Source organism: Desmodus rotundus, chromosome 9 (genome assembly GCF_022682495.2).
Source record: "Desmodus rotundus isolate HL8 chromosome 9, HLdesRot8A.1, whole genome shotgun sequence".
In the NCBI taxonomy this organism is placed as follows: Eukaryota; Metazoa; Chordata; class Mammalia; order Chiroptera; family Phyllostomidae; genus Desmodus; species Desmodus rotundus.
The window spans coordinates 108,406,946-108,423,992 of NC_071395.1; the positions used below are offsets into that span (position 1 = coordinate 108,406,946).

At 44.5% G+C, this 17,047-nt stretch overlaps 1 protein-coding gene and 1 long non-coding RNA gene across 2 annotated transcripts; one reads left to right on the forward strand and one right to left on the reverse strand.

The window, feature by feature from the left end:
* The first annotated feature begins 2,199 nt into the window (after positions 1-2,199).
* Positions 2,200-11,357, forward strand: LOC112298538 (protein SLFN14-like). The gene is made up of 5 exons (XM_045190043.2): positions 2,200-2,330; positions 3,961-5,033; positions 6,249-6,377; positions 7,287-8,001; positions 10,060-11,357. Exons 2-5 carry the CDS (start codon positions 3,974-3,976, stop codon positions 10,892-10,894), a joined length of 2,739 nt encoding a protein of 912 aa, XP_045045978.2. The 5' UTR covers positions 2,200-2,330; positions 3,961-3,973; the 3' UTR covers positions 10,895-11,357.
* LOC123479047 (uncharacterized) lies at positions 10,031-11,442 on the reverse strand. Its single transcript, XR_006654512.2, has 3 exons — positions 11,354-11,442; positions 10,241-10,378; positions 10,031-10,114 (listed from the first exon to the last, which is right to left on the reverse strand). It is a non-coding gene; the product is annotated as an uncharacterized lncRNA (long non-coding RNA).
* Positions 11,443-17,047: the final 5,605 nt, after the last annotated feature.

The following is a 17,047-nucleotide window of genomic DNA, read 5'->3' on the forward strand; positions in this document are numbered from 1 at the left end:
GTGAGGGTGAGATGGAGGTTGGTGTTTGTCCGTTTGTGTCTAGGGTGCACCAAGGCCGTGTGAACCATAAGTACGCCTGCTGCTAGATTGAAATTCTTAGTGAATAAATATATCTTAGGTGATTTGGGGGCTCCAGTTCTTTCTTAGCCAATTGCCAACAGAATGGCCAGATTGCATCTCCCAGACCTAGGAAAAGGCACTGTCTGAGCTAGTGATTTCAAATCACTTTGTATCACAGGCGATGGCTTTGAGGTATCAGAACCAGATGTGAGATCCGCCCTGGTGTGATGACCTAACTATCACAGCCAGGGGGCTGGACTAAGGAACTTGGAAGAAGGAAGAGACACTCTCTTTGCTCATCTTTCACATTATCCCCCCTCCTCCTGATGTGGTCCCTCACAGTGCCCTGAAGAAGAATAAGAAGAAAAGAACAATCTGGTTGCGGGTTCCCCTGCCCGAATCATGTTTTTCCTGTTGCCTGGGAAGGAAGAGGGGAGATGTTTCTAGGTAGAGTTCTGATTTTGAAGACTCTAAAACTTGAAAGGCAGAATCTGAAACTTGAAAGGGCAGTGGAAGGAGTAGGAACAGTTACTCACTGACCACGTAATCTCAGTTTCTTTGTCTCCTGTGGAAAGCTCCCAGCTTGGTCCCTGGTACCCAAATGCACATGTCCAGTAAATGATGGTCTTTTTAATTTTTCTAAAAGTAAGTAATATCAGAGGGATTTCTACGTGAGAGTGAGGCTGGGAATTAAGGTCGCTGATAGAACTAAAAGTGAGACAATTTGGAAGCGAAGTTAAGGCAAATAGGTTAAAGTTGAAGCTGAGGGCCAGCTTTTCAAGTTTGTGGTGTTACTGTGCTGGTTATACATTATAGTGACCATTCTGCCTCCTACCCTGAAACTCTATTCCGCCAACATGTACAAAGGATCATGCCAGCAAAGAAGAGCTTCATAGGAATAGTAATCTCAGTTAATTAAAAAAAACAAACAACATGTAGAGATACCCAGAAACCTATTTAAGAATGTCATTTCATCATAAACAAATTGAAGGAGAAACACAGAATTGTTTGAGGGTTTGATTTAGAGGGAGACAAGTATATTAGTTTCCTGTGGCTGCTATAAAAAATTACCGCAAACTTGGTTGCTTAAAAAAACAGAAATTTATTTTCTCACAACTAGAAGTTTGACACCAGTTTTACTGGGAGGAAATCAAGGTGTTGGTAAAGCTGTGCTCCGGGGGTGGGGGTGGGGGGTGGATTCTCCATTCCTGCCTCTTGCAGCTTCCAGTGGCTGCTGCATTTCTTCAGATGTGGCCACAGCACCCCACTCCCTATCTCTAGGGGTCACACACTGCCTCCTCCTCTTGTGAATTAAATCTCTCTCTGCCTCCCTCCTGTGAGAACACTTATAATTGGATTTAGGGCCCACCCAGATAATCCAGGATAATCTCCCCATCCCAAGATTCTTACTTAATCTCATTGCAAAGACCCTTTTCCTTATAAGGTAATATTTACAGGTTAATAGTAATAATAATAATAAATAATCATAACAATAATTTTAATTATTAACATAATTAAAATAATAATTATTATATGGCCTACTTCAAGAGGCTTTATCCAGTTTAACCAGCATTTCCAGATGAGATAACTCATCTGCTTATTTATTTTTCAATTATAAAACAATTTATGTTCATTGTAGGCCATTTAGAACATACAGAAAAGCTTTTTTTTTAAAGAAAAGGAAATTAAATGACAACCATCCATAGTCCTCTCATCCAAAGACAGCCAGCTTCATCAGTGAGCATTTTTCTAGGCTGGGTCTTGTGCCTAAAAAAAAAAAGGGAACGCTAGGATAAAGAGAATAAAATAAATAGAGTAGAAAAAGAAATTTGGAAGGTAATGGAATAGATTAATATTGCTCATAATGGATATATACTGAGCAGCCTAATTTAAAATAAATGTAGGGCTTTGAAAGAAAATTAACCAGGACAGGAGGTGCTGTATGATGTATGGAAATAATGCTGGTCCCTTAGAAGTGGGAAGCTTAGTTTTGGCACCTCACTTGAGAATTTCTGAATCTTCCCATTACTCCCTAACTCACTCCTAAGTGTCAGAACCCGGCCTGCTAATCTGCCCCGTCATAGGCTTCTCTGGAGTCCTTATCAGCTTTCCTCAGTGGGTCCGTGTTGTGAGGACTGGGTCAGCCTAGCAGAGTTCCTGCTCCTCCCAGGCTGATATCAAAGGGCCGCAGGGACGGGGACAGAAAGCAAACACTCAGACCCCAGCCAGATGTGGAGCTGAAACAGCAAGCGGAGAAGCAAGAGCATCAGGTAAAAAAAAAAAATTGTTTTTAATTTTTTAACAACCTCATCCATCCCATCTTAGGTGCAGTTTATGTCTGAGGGCATGGAGGGCTTGGTAGAATAGTAGCTGAGGAGAAACTTGTAAAGGGAAGTGAATGAGAATTTTGGGAAAAGTGGAAGGGGTATTCATACGGAGCGAGAATCTCAACTATCTTAGTCACGGTTGTTACACTACAGTTCTACCATTTCAAAAGCAGTCCGATTTGTCCTGAGCATCTCAGCAGGTGGAAATTTTAGGGAGCCAAATTATACCTGAAAATGAGAAAGCCATTTCTAACACAGCTGTTGGAAAGTAGAAGGGGCTAATTTGATAGGTAACGAATTGTTCATCGCTGGAGGTGTTCAAGCATTTGCTGGAAAGCAGTTTGTTGGGAGTTGGGAATATTACACAGAGGATTTAAGAATCAATCAGATGGATGGTTGGACCTGAAAATCTTTGAAGTTCCTTCCAACACTTCTGTGAGTCTAGGATATGAATAGAATGTTATCAGAAGTTTCTCTAAAGAGCCAGACATTTACAAAAAAATTAATCATGTTGACTTTGGTTTCCATGGTAGAAGTGAGAAGGCAGCCAAGAGCAAACTATGGCAGAGGAGGGTCCCGTTGAATGTCGGTTTTTTCTCCTCTTGGTGGGTATCAACAACACCCACACGGCCTCTACTTTGCAAAGATTACACAGAAGAAATGAGTTCTTCTAGAGGGAGGGTTTTGGTTTGGGCTAGTCAACATTTTATTTTTGCAGTTAACAAAAGCTAGGGGGGCCATGTCTGAGTTATTTGCTTCAGAGCCCTAATTTCAATTTAGGTGGCTACTCTCTGCTCTTGAAGCAAAAGGAGATTGACCACAGTTTAATAACTATGTTCCAAGGCTCATGTTCTTTTCTAAGTCTTAGAGGATCTCACAGCATAGGGCAGGAAAATGCTTGCTCCTGTATCACACTGTATATGAAGAAATGTACTTTTAGAAGAATGTCTGAAGAGATAAAAAGAATTCTGCATCTGGTATCAATGGACAGTCTTTCAGGAGTAGAATATAGCTTTTAGAGATGTATACAGTAACACATAAAGAATACCAAGTGTTTACAGTAAGATATCAACATCACATACACTGTCCAACTGAGCTCCCTTAGTTCCCTATCACGCCCTTTCTTTCCCCTTTGAATTATAAATAGGAGTGTTTTTGACTTCAATTTCTACTTCTCCATATTCTCGAATAACTTACTTTGACTTCTATTCCAACCCACGCCTTTTTTTTTTCAACCCATGACTTTTATAAGATCTGGGATCACTAATGGCACTTCCTGATTTTAAATTAAAAAATGGCTAAAAATTTTGGCACTATACATTTTCCATTATGGCAAAATATTAAGCATTTACCTTTAACGATGCCCATTCATGCTGCAAAGGCTAAGGATCTTGACGAAGTTGTTAGAAAACTGTGACATCAAAGATTATTTCCATGTTAAAATCAATGTATATCCAATAAGTTATAGTTTTGAAGAAAGAATTGTAATCTCTGGAATTCTTGTTAATGTAGCAACAACATTTCTGTCCTGCTTATTTACTGGAACCCCTTTCTATTATTGTTTCGAGCACAGAGGGCCTGCTGGGATGGAAAGTCTGGAGACCAATATAGAAATGTCCTACCCTGAGATAGTCATAGAAGTGGGCACAGTGACTTTTGGAGAAGAGAACAGGAAGAAGATGACGAATAACTATTTGAAAAGAACTGAGAATTCTAAAATCATCCAAGCCACATGCGCCCTGTTGAATTCCGGAGGGGGTGTGATCAAAGCGAAGACCGATGATAAAAACTACAGTTACCGGTGCCATGGGCTGGGGCAGGACCTGGAAACCTCTTTTCAAAAGCTCCTTCCTTCTGGTTCACAGAAATACCTCGACTGCATGCAACAAGGGCACAATCTCCTGATTTTTGTAAAGTCATGGAGTCCAGACGTCTTCAGCTTCCCTCTAAGGATTTGCAGCTTGCGCTCCAATTTATATCAGAGAGATGTGACCTCCGCCATAAACCTGAGCGCCGGCGCTGCCCTGGCGCTTCTCAGACACAAGCAGTCTAGAGCCCAGAGAGGAAGACCGAGGGTGAGGGAGCCGCATCCCGGGAGAGCTCTCGACGTGAACATTCAGGAAGAGGAAGACATGAGGATGTCTGCCTCAAAATTTCTGCAAAAGGACAAACTCATCTATAAAGAGAAGCTCGACTTTACTGAGTCAACACATGTGGAGTTTAAAAGGTTCACCACCAAAAAGATCATCCCTAGGATTAAAGAAATGCTTTCTCATTACGTTTCTGCGTTTGCCAACACCGAGGGGGGATACCTCATTATCGGGGTGGATGATAAGAGCAAAGAGGTGTTCGGATGTAAGAGAGAAAAAGTGAACCCTGACTTGTTGAAAAAAGAAATAGAAAACTGCATTAAAAAATTGCCTGTATTCCACTTCTGCCGTGAAAAGCCAGGGGTGAATTTCACTACCCAAATCTTGGATGTATACCAGAAGGATGCCCTGTATGGTTATGTCTGTGTGGTTCAGGTAGAGCCCTTCTGCTGCGTGGTTTTCACAGAGGCCCCGGATTCCTGGATCATACAGGACAATTCTGTCACCAGGCTGACGGTGGACACCTGGGTGGCCATGATGCTGGGTATTCAGCCAGGTAAAGCAGAACAGGAGTCACTATTCAGTTGGTAGGGAGGAACGCCCTTCTCTGCCTTCCGGGGCTGTTGGGTCAGATGTTTTATTTAAAGGACAGCAAGATGTTTTGCTTAAAAATTCTCCTATTACATAGTTCTTTTTCTAATATTTTTAATTCCAAAGAGAGACAACATGAACTCTTCGAGGCCCAGAAATGCTTGGATTTTAGTCTACTTTGGGAAAGTTATGGTATGCCATCGGCCATGAATTAGTGACCGTTCCCCTTTATGCTCTGCAAAGGCCTCTGAAAAAACTCCTGCAGGCTGACATTCCTAGTCAGAAACACACTTCAGCAGACTCACCCTAAAGATATTTCAGAGAAACATTGTTCAAGAATGAGTCTCCACTAATTTACTCAAGGGAAGCTTGTTGACAATTTTGAATTGTTTCAGTTAACATCAGGAGCTAATGCCTTCGATCTCTGGGCTTGGGGCACCACCTAGTGGGAAAAAGCAGATGCAAAAAGAGCTACCAGGGCAGGGGATGGTTGCTGGCGGGGGCAGGGGGGGGGGCGGGGGGGGGGGGTGCTCCTGGTGTTTTCACTTCCCCTACAGTTTTGCTCAGAATCAGCTCTGGTGACTTCTAAGTAATTAGTAGAGGACTTACAGCCTGGACGAAGCTTATCAGTTTGCCTCCATGGGTAATGTGTTCCAAATTTGATAAAAGAAGCTTGGATCAAGACTTGAGTGATTTTGTTGGATTATTCTTTCTCTTCTAAATTTGTTTTAGGTTTTACACACACACAGACACCCCAGACTAGAGACCCTGCTACCTTCTATTCCATCTGAGCCTTGGACTGGGACTTAAAACAACTATAACGATATAAAAAAATATATGCTGTGCTTAACTTTTTCTGACTCCACCCCTTCTAGAAGGCTTTTCCTCCTAGAAATGACCCGGAGTCAGATTATTAGAGCTGGAAGGAATCTTAGGGATTACTTCACCCTGGTATGAGAGAGAGAAGCAAAGTGACTTGCCCAAGATGAGTTACACAGTGACTTAGAGGACCAGAGCCCTGCAGGGGAGCCCAGGCTTCCTTTCCTGACAGATGGGAGCTGTTCGAGTCTTAGAAAGTGTGGGAGCATCTCTGCCTGATGCAAACCACATCGTGGGAGGAACAATTAAAAAAAGTTCTTTTTCTTTTTTGCCTGAAACAACTCCCCATGTGTTTGTTTAGCTCCTTGCAGCTTCACTACAGACTGCAGCCTCCCCCCGGTTTCACCATCTTCGCCTGCACTGGGAAGCCTCCCGTCTCCCATCAAAGTCCTGGAATTTAAGGGTGCTCTCCAGCAACGTCTGTTTCCAGGTATTTCCTTCCTCATTTCTGTTAAGGGAACTACTTATTTCTAAAATTGCATTGGGAGGAATTGATACCAATTAGTCCAAACTGTTCTCCTTAGAGAGGAGGTCAAACATAGGACTTAACCAGACACAATGGTCCCCAAATGATACATATGGCTAACTCTTGTCTCCCAGTCCTCAGGCTCACACAGTATCTCTGTGTGCTTTTGGGCTTCCGGTCGCCTATGGCTTTTCTTTCCTAAATCTGCGAGAATTTAGGAATTGTCGTAAATTCCTTGGATCTGTACCACGAGAGAACCGCGCCCTGTCTTTCCAATGGCGAGGTGAGCCATGGGGCTCTGTAACAGTTTCTCAACGTTGGTGCTATTGAGATTTGGGTCAGGTCCTTCTTTGTTGTGGTGGGGGGGGGGGGGCTGCCGGGTGAATTGTAGGATGTTTAGCACCATCTGTGGCCTCTGTCCTCTAGATTCCAGTCGCACCGTTCCAGCTGTGACAATCAAAAATCTCTGGATGTTACTAAATGCCCCCCCCCCAGGGGGGGTGTCAAAATTGCCACATGTTAAGAATCATTGTTTTAAAGGAAGTTTCTTAATTCCCCCAAAGCATCAGGTTCACACACACACACACACACCCCAGGAAGTGCTGACTTCCTAGCAGGGGTGGACCATTTGTGGTTGAGCAGACAGTGCAGGGGGCTGTTCTGTGGTCTCCTGTCCGGCTGCCTGCCCTCCCCTGTGTGAGAGCTGCCAGCAGTGGGAGCTTCAGAGCCCTGGCCTGCGGAGCGCGGGTGCTTTCTTTGCAGACAGGGAGACTGAGAGTTCCACAGCTCGACTCATTTCTTGCTGGGATGTGGCAGGACTACTCACAATATGCTTTTGTACATTTGAGTAACTTCCATTCCTTGAATTTTCAGTGACACAGGAAGAGATACAATTTAAACCCGAATCCCTCTGTAAGAAGCTCTTCTCAGACCATAAAGAACTGGAGGAGTTCATGAAGACACAGATATGTCCTTATTCTCGGGGGATTGTGCTGTTTTCTAGAAGCTGGGCTAGTGATGTTGGCCTCAGGAAAGAGCAGAGTGTGCTGTGTGATGCTCTCCTAATAGCAGTGGACAGCCCCCTGGTGCTCTACACAATCTTAACGCGCCCCAGCGGGGCTGACGGGCTGGAGTATGGCCGAAGCACTGCTCGTCAGCTAAAGCAGACACTGGGAACGGTGGGCGGCTACGCGGGGAAAGTGTGTGTCATCCCGAGGCTGGTGCACCTGCCCAGCGCACAGCACAGGCCCTGTGACATCCCCATGCGCTACCCCCAAACCTACCAGCTCACCGATAAGGAGGACATGGAGGACTTGTTACAGGCCCTTGTCGTGCTCTTGCTGGGCTCTAGTTCTCTTCTGGGTGACCAGCTGGGCGGCGAGTTTTTCAACTTGCTCATAGCACAGCAGTGCGAGCTGCTTTCGGAGAGCCTGCAGGAGACGAGGGAGCTGTTCGTCCACTGCTTGCCAGGAACGAGGAAGACAGCCCTGGCCATAAAGATCATGGAGAAAATGAGGGGCCTGTTCCACTGCAAACCAAAGGAGATCCTCTATGTCTGTGAACACGACTCCTTAAGGGATTACGTGGCGTAAGTGTGTCCCTAACTAAACAGTATAAATGTGTTTCGTTTTTTCAACAGTATCAGAAATGGAATTTGTGTTATTTAAGATTTTGCGCCCTGGCTGGTGTGGGTCAGTGGATTGAGAGCTGGCTTGTGAATCGAAAGATCACCAGTTTGATTCCCAGTCAGGACACATGCCTGGGTTGCTGGCCAGGTCCTCAGTTGGGGGCGTGTGAGAGGCACGTTGATATTTCTCTCCCTCTTTTTTTCTCTCCCTTCCCCTCTCTCTAAAAAGTAAATAAATAGGGGGTTGGGCAGGACAGGGGAGAGCAGTGGGGGGGGGGGGGCGGGGAATGGAGACAACTGTAATTGAACAAAAATAAAAAAATAAAAAGAAAGTTAAATTTTTTTAATTTAAATTTTTTTTTAAAGATTGTATTTATTTCTTTTTAGAGAGGGGGAAAGGAAGGAGAAAGAGAGGGAGCAAAACATGGATGTGTGGTTGGCTCTCGCACGCCCCCTACTGGGGACCTGGCCCGCAACCCAGGCATGTGTCCTGACTAGAATTGAACCCGCAACCCTTTGGTGCGCAGCCTGAGCTCAATCCACTGAGCTACACCAGCCAGGGCCAATCTTTTAAAAAAATAAATATAATCTTAAAAAAAGATTTGCAATGCCTTAAGTGAGTAAATGAAAGAGCCCAAACATTTCCAAGTGATCAGGTGGTTGAGCTATAAATGGGTACTTTGCTATTTTCAGGCTACAACATCTCATTATAAATTAGCCAAGTGTGCATAACTTTAAATTTATACAACCAGAAACCTCTTTCACAATCATCTGTGATCTTACATTTAAGAAAAGTAGAAATGAACCTATCTTACTTTAAAAAAACACTTTGTTTGATACTTAATACTTTATAGTCATAGGGTATTTCAGTTAATTAGACGTTCTGCCTAATAGAAACTTGAATTTAAATACCTTTTGATTTTGTTTATAAAATATTTTCATTTGTTTGACTTGTTCTGAATCAGTAATTTTAGAAAACGTGCAAATTTGCCTCTGATTTAAATTTTTAGCTTTCAATTTTGTAAAAGAAATTGGTGGCTTTATAATCCAGCAAATGAGGGCAAATTCATTTTAATTTTTTGTTTGGTTTATTTATTTATTCAACAAATCTTTTTGAGCACTGTGCATATACTACGTACTGTGTACATTTAGTGTTAGTGGGGAAAACATACTGAACACCTGGCCGTAAAGCCCAGGAAGGGGGATAAAAAAATAAAATAAGCAATGTGGATATTGTGTAATTAGTATGATAATAAAGACATGCTTATCTTAACTTGGACTTAAGGTTGGTCAGCAAATACTCCCCAGTGAAGGAGACCCTTGGGCACATTCTTAAGAAGTCAGTAGGGGAAGTAAATAAAATGGAGGCTTTCTAGGCAAAGGGCACAGCAGGTGCAAAGACACGGAGACACCTGAGAATCAGAAGGGCAAGTCGCACCGGAGCAGTGGGGGAGGGGAATGGGTATGTAGTAGGTGACGACGCTGGAAAGGAGGCAGATGCCATGTTATGAAGGGTATTGTGAATTGTGCTATGGGTTAAATTTTTTTTAATCCTCACCCGAGGACATGCTTATTAATTTTAGAGAGAAGGGGTGGGAGGGAGACAGGGAGAGAAACATCCATGTGAGAGAGAAATATCGATCAGTTGTCTTCTAGTACACGCCCTGACTGGGGATTGAACCTGCAACCCAGGCATGTGCCCTGACCAGGAATCGAACCTGCCACCTTTTGGTCTATGGGACGACGCTCCAACCAACTGAGCCACACCAGCCAGTGCTACCTGGGTTTATTTCGAAACTTGCACATGCGCGTGTAACCAGATAATCTCGAAGAGCTGGGTTTGCAGTTTCGTACGCTCTGCCAGCTACCTTGTGGTAGAGCAGTTTGGCAGTATTCGGCACACGGCTGGGTCAATTAATCAGCCTCCAGGTGAGAACTAGCCTCCCTGATGGCGACCTGGAGCGTAACGAGTGCACGGTGTTTCCTCAAACTCTGTTTATCTCTGTTTCATCCGTACAGCCAACACACCACCTGCCAAGCCGTGACCCGGAAAGCCTTCATGGGAGGGGAGTTCCTAAAAGTTAAACACATAGTGATGGACGAGACTGAGAACTTCTGCAGCAAGTACGGGGATTGGTACATGAAGGCTAAGAGTATCACCCACCCAAAGGTGAGGGGAGCTAGAAGTGAAAACCCTCACCACGGGGTTCTCTGGATCTTTCTGGACCCTTTCCAAGTCCATCATGCGGCTGTCAGTGGCCTTCCCCCTCCATCCGCCCAGTTTCCTCGTAAAGCAATCACCAAAGGCATCCACTGTTCTCTGCAAATAGCAAGGGTCCTGAAACAGGAAATGAAGAAGATCAGAGAAAATCCTCTCTCTGCTGTGTGTCTGGACACATTGGCGTTCTTCAGAGAAGCTGCCTACGAGGAAGCAATGCGAGCTCAGGCCCTTCCTGGGGTGTATGAGGCAGAGACCAACCTGACCATGGAACAAATTGCAAAATACGTGGCAGACAGATGTCATAGCCTGCTCCAGTGTGGCTATCTGCCCAAGGATATAGCGATTCTGTGCAGGAGAGAGGAGGACAGGGGACGCTATGAGCTTGCGCTGCTCAAAGCCATGGCACTAACTGAGACCCACAGAGCAACGGAAGCTGTGTTCAGCCAGGCCGCTGGCGTTTCGGGGGATCACATCATTTTAGACAGCGTCCAGCAGTTTTCAGGCCTGGAGAGGAATATTGTGTTTGGGCTTTGTCCAGAGGGCGCCCTGTCAGAGGAAACTCACAAGCTCTGCTTCGCCTCAAGAGCCATTAAACACCTCTACCTGCTTTATGAAAAGAGGGCGGCTTTCTGAAACCTACTTCCAACAACACAGGAAGCCAGGGGAGCAGAGCCCCCTCTCCCAGGCAGGCGGCAGTTACTCCTTTTCACGTGTTACCAATGAAGAACTCAAAGCCCAGTCAGTATGGCCAGAGAGCCACGGACATGTCTCGCACTGTCCTCTTCCCAGTCCACTTCATCTCCCCCGTGGACAACAGACTTCTCATTGGTCCCCTGCCTCTGGTTCCATCGTGTCAGCCAGAGATGTTCTCCTCAAAGAGGGAACCGATTTTATGACATTCCCTGCTAATGCATCTTCAGTGAGTCCCTGCAGTGTTTAAACCAAACCAGTTTTCAAGGCTTTCCATGAGGCACCCTGGCTTACGCTCCTAACGCAGCCTTCGCTACACCTCCATCTCCCAGGGCTTCTAATGCAGCCAGACTTGCGGGCCTATTTGGGGGTGGGAGGAAATGTGCCTTCAGGGCTACTTACTTTGACTGGGTGTCTCAGGGCAGCACCTTGGTTGGCACGTCCTCCTGGCTATGGGTCTCCAGCTTCGTAGGCTCCGAACTTGATTTTCTCTAGAAGTGGAAATGTGTTAGTAGTTATGATGTGTGCAAGAGGCTTTACACATTTCAGCACTAGGGCTGCTCTCTTGGGCTTCTGCTTCTGCCATATGAAGAGAGTGCCTTGGGCAGCCCACCAGTCACTTTGGAATGAGAGATGTGAAGCAGTTTTGAACTCAGCTCATGACCTGGAGCCAAGTTTGATCGATCCCAACTAGATTAGCCAAAACCCTGCTGATTTGCAATGCATACAAGAGAAATAAATGCTCATTATTGTATGCCTGAGATTTCAAGAGTGTTTGGTTTGCAGCAGTAGCTGACTAATGCAGGCATGTCCTCATGTTGTAGCATGGTCTTCAAATGATCATTTCTAATGGTTGCGCAATGTCCCAGCTAGATTGTACGAAATTGTAATAATCACCCCCTAGTAATTTGCATCACTAGCAATTTGACACTATTGAAATTAAACCCAGTCCATACTCAGGCATACAACCTTTTCTTTCTTTGGTATATTTATAAATCCCCAGAGATGAGATTACTGGGTCAAAAGGGTAGCCAAACCAAAGATTCACTTTATTCGCAGTGGTTCTGATGGGAAGTACATAGAAAAGCGCTAATCACTGTACCTGACAACATATAGATTTGTTGCCTTAAACAAGAGAGCAAAATGCTGATGGCGTTTCTGATGGTTCTGATGGTGAAAAAGAGTCATTGGCATTTCGGAAACAGGTGGCTTAAAACACACTGTCTCTGCATGGAGAGCAATCACCCTACCCCAGCGCGTCAGAAGAAGAGCTTAACTTGGAGAATTATAGATGGAAGCACGAATTATGTAACCCCAATGTTATGTAGGAAAAAAGCCCCGCTGGTTACTTGAAACTGATTTAAGGTGCTATCTCAGGACAAAGACAGGATGCCTCTGACCAGCAACAGGACTTTTTTTTTTTTAATTTGAGAGGGAGAGAGACAGACAGACATCGATTTGTCGTTCCTCTTTTTCTTGCATTCATTGGTTGTTTCTTGTCTGTGCCCTGTTGGGGATGGAACCCACAACCACTCCACCAGCTGAGCTACCTGACCAGGACTGGGACTTTTTGAAGAGAAACTGTGGCATGGAGAAACCCACTTAAGAAAAGAGAAGGGAAGGGGGAAAATTGGACAACTGTAATAGCATAATCAATAAAATACACTTTGAAAAAAAGAAAAGAGGAGGAAGTATAGAGATTAACTAGATTTTCTATGAAGCTGAGCTGCCCCAGTTTCCCAAGGTTTTGGAGAGGCCAAACATAAAATGATTTTCAAGAAGCTTCAACTTGAAATAGGTACAAAATTTATAATAACCGTAGGTTACTATTTATTGAGATATTACTATAACCAGCTACTATTTGCTAATGCTTTGCAAACATTCTCCCAACTCCATGAGGCCTGTACACGTTGGCTCAGTTTTACAGATAAGAAAACTGAGGTACAGAGACACTAACTTTGCGAGAGGCGCAGGTCTACTGCGTGTCCACGCTGAGTAAACATAGCGTGCAAATGGAATCCTCGATGTGGTCATCTTAACTTTGAGAATGTGTGAACACTCTGAAAGTACTCTCCAGAGGAGAATGCTCAGGTTCGCTCTCAGGATCCTCTGTCAAGTTCGCATCCCTAGAAAGCAGTGGCTATTCTGTTCCCTGTCCTTAACATCTGCGAGTTCTCCCTGACCCTCCTGACTCTTCCAGGAAAATCTGGATTTCTCCTCCTGCAAAGCTCAGAATCAGACTCCGGTCATACTCCTGACCCTTCCAAGGTCAGGCCGTTCTAACACGAACAGCCAGACCCCGTCTAAGGCTGCTGCTTCTTGGCTCAAGCTTCCCTTGACAGAGGCAACATGATTGTGAAATAAATGGGATCAGTTTTCCATGTTGTGTCTCCTTTCATTTTCAGCCTAAAATGAAAGTAAAGAGGACGGAATTAGGTCATGGCTACTGTGTACTTTCTCTTCTTATTGTTTACTGCTTCAGAATTATCTCAGGCCATTTGCAGTTAAAGCCCACCTTCACCCCTGCTTTAATCAGGGAGGGTTGTCTTCTCTGCCCAATTACACAGCTTGGAAGAGGCCTGTGCTGGAGGCGGGCAGGGAGGCAAGCAGGGGGTCCCTCCGAAGATAGAAGATAGACGGATATACCCCACCAGTCAATGGCTCATCCACTGAAGTCCCTCCACAGCTCCATTCCTGTATCCTCTGATACACAGTATAAGATTAGAGCTAACAAGTAGTAGAGGTTTACTATTGTCAGGCACCGTGCAAAATGTTTTAAATGCATTATAACTTTTACCTTCCCAGCAACCTTTGGGTTATGTTTCCCAGCCCCACGGAAGTTAGGAGAAGGTCGTGTTAAGAACATGTGTCCTAGGGTCAAACCCTCCCTGCCTTTGAATTTGAACTCTATTCTTAATTAAACTGAATGACCTCAGGCAGGTTAATTTTCCCCTTTAAAACTCAGGTCTCTCGTCTGTAAAACTGAGATAAAATTCATACCTATGCCTTAAGATAAAAATGAAGATTGAAATAAGCAATCCATTTCAAAAAAGCCCGACATGTAGAAAGTTCTCAATAGGTTTCAGCCCTGATTAGCCTTAATTTATAGTTGAGGAAGCTGTGGCTTAAAGGTAAAACCCTGGCCTAAGATCACAGAACGAGAAAGTTCTGAACCCAAGAGCTGAACTGACTCGGAAGGCCGTTTCAGCCGCTCTGGTCTCCTGCCTGCCTGGGCAGCAGTGTCTGCGGCAGCGGTCCTCGTGATTTGTGCTTTGCTGTCGACACCCGGATTGAGTACACTTAGAATATGTGATATTAAGCAGCATGGTTATTCTTAGTTTCTAAAATCCTTCTACAAAATCCATATGATAACGAAAATGACTTACATAACAGAAACCTTTAGAGAAAAGCATCTTTTACACTAAGAAACTTAAAAATATATATACAGGGTGGGGCAAAAGCAGGTTTACAGTTATTTGTATGAAAAACAATCGTTAATAAATAATAACACAAGAATAAGATCTGTGTTTCACGTACTCACAAATGAAAACCTCCTTTTGCCCCCGCCCTTTATACTGACATCACAGAAAGATTAGAAAACAGAGGACGAAAACCCTTCCTCCCCGTTGTTACACCACTTCACACAGTTGTTCTTTCTGCTTATTCATTTCCAGGGTTGGCCCTGGGGCAGATATATTGTAGCAGAGTTGTAATCATTGTGTACAGCCCATTCTGTATCCTGTTCGGGGTGATTTTTCTGGAAGCCATTCCCACTCTTCAGTCTGCCAGACAGTATGTGAGACGTTTTCCACACGGCAGCCTCGGATGGGGCAACTCCCAGTGCAGAAGAGCCTCTCAGATTCCACGTGGTTTCTTGGGCCAGTCCACCTGAATTTACACCCACAGAGAGGAAGAGGTGAGGGGTGAGCAAAGGATGCTAAAGCTCTTCACCAAACCCCATATGTGGGGATGGGGTGGAATGAAGTTCTAGGGAACTCAGCAACAGAGAGTCACACTTAGCACAGAAGCATGCTTCTTCCCTGGCCTTGGCCGTTGTGCCCGCCCTGACAAGTGGCAGTTGCCAGGAGCCCAACTCAGGAGATCTGTAGAACAAACCTTTGCCTGCTCAAAGCTACCTAAGTGGAGTTTTCCGTATTTGCCCGATAAAGAGTCACCTGGCATGATGGTTGAAATTCCAGATCCCTGTACGGCTCTCAACTCTAAGACAGGTGCCTGCAACTAATTTGGAGATCGCGTGGGAAATGTTGCATTGAATGTCGAAATGGGTGGAACCCATAACTGTACTGCAGGAAGAACACCCACCCACCACATAGAGTGCTACCCAGAAATGACAAGCTTCCTGAGCTCTGGGGCGCCCGTGTGCTTGTGTGCGTTTCCAGCCAGATGTGACGAGGTTCAAATATGGGCTCAAGCATCCAAATGTGACTTGGGCACGTTCACTGATCTTTCTTATGTCAAATGGAAAAAATATTCTATTCCTCAGGCAGGGCTTGTGCAGATGAGACGTGCTTTATTTCACAAGCCACAGTGTCGACAAGCAGTAGTTAGTAACCTGAGGTCTCAGTGCCTGACACGTACATGGTCCAAGACTGCGTTTGGGAGCAGTTGCTTTAACACCATCATCACTTAACCTTTCTGAAGCTTAGATTCTCCCTGGAGGTGAGCCAGGCACCATGAGGGGCTAGCTCAGGGCTTGTGCTGGCACAACACTAAATCCTCTGTGGACGTCATTCTTCAGACGCCCTCTGGGGCCCTCTGGGTTTTTCTCACTGGACACTTTTCAAGTGTGATTTTTTTTTAATGCTGTCTTTTGGGGGTGCTTTGTAGGTTGTTATTCTTTTCTGCACTTGGGTAGTTACCCACTCTGTTCAACACATGAAGTGAGAGTGCTGCCCGGAAGGGAAGCAGATTTGGCAGAGATTGGATTTGGGCGGCAGGCTGTAATACCAGTAATTTCTGTTGCAGTCCACCATGGAACTAAAAAGCCTAGAGATTGTGATGCTGGAAGATAGGAAGTGGGAGTTCAGTAGTTCCGGAACCTGGCTGAGCATAGAGCCACCTACAGTCTTAATAAAGATTCATGGTTTGATCCTGCATGTCTGGGGAGGAGCCCTAAAATCTGCATTTTTTTAAGTATATTTTATTGATTATGTTATTACAGTTGTTCCATTTTTCCTCCTTTTTCCTCCCCTCCTCCCTGCATCCCCCTTCCCACCAATATTATCGACCCCCGCCCTTAGTTCGTGTCCATGGATTGTATATGCAAGTTCTTTGGCTTTTCCATTTCCCATACAATTCTTACCCTCCCCCTGTCTATTTTGTACCTACCATTTAGGCTTATTATTCCCTGTACCTTTTCCCCCATTCTCCCTAGCTCTCCCTCTGCACTAATGACCCTCCATGTGATCTCCATTTCTGTGATTCTGTTTCTGTTTTAGTTGTTTGCTTAGTTTGTTTTGTTTTTGTTTAGGTTCAGTTGTTGATAGTTATGAGTTTGTTGTCATTTTACTGTTCATATTTTTGGTCACATTCTTTTTCTAAGTCCCTTTAACATTTCATATAATAAGGACTTGGTGATGATGAACTCCTTTAACATGACCTATCTGGGAAGCACTTAATCTCCCCTCCTTTCTAAATGAGAGCTTTACCGGATAGAGTAATCTGGATGTAGGTCCTTGCCTTTCATGATTTAGAATACTTCTTCCCAGCCCCTTCTTGCCTGCAAGGTTTTTTTTGAGAAATCAGCTGATAGTCTGATGGGAACTCCTTTGTAGGAAACTCTCTCCTTTTCTCTTGCTGCTTTTAAGATTCTCTCCTTATCTTTAATCTTGGCTAATGTAATTATGATATGCCTTGGTGTGTGCTTTCTTGGGTCCACCTTCTTTGGGACTCTCTGGGCTTCCTGGACTTCCTGGAAGTCTATTTCCTTTGCCAGATTGGGGAAGTTCACCATTATTTTTTCAAATAAGTTTTCAATTTCTTACTCTTCCTCTTCTCCTTCTGGCACCCCAGTAATTCTGATACTGGAATGCTTAAAGTTGTCCTGGAGGTTCCTAAGCCTCTCCTCGTTGGTTT

Coding starts and splice junctions, on each gene's coding strand:
- LOC112298538 (XM_045190043.2), top strand. CDS start 3,974: ATGGAAAGTCTGGAGACCAATATAGAAATGTCCTACCCTGAGATAGTC. Junction 5,034..6,248: donor GATGCTGGGTATTCAGCCAG/GTAAAGCAGAAC, acceptor GTGTTTGTTTAG/CTCCTTGCAGCTTCACTACA. Junction 8,002..10,059: donor TCCTTAAGGGATTACGTGGC/GTAAGTGTGTCC, acceptor TCATCCGTACAG/CCAACACACCACCTGCCAAG.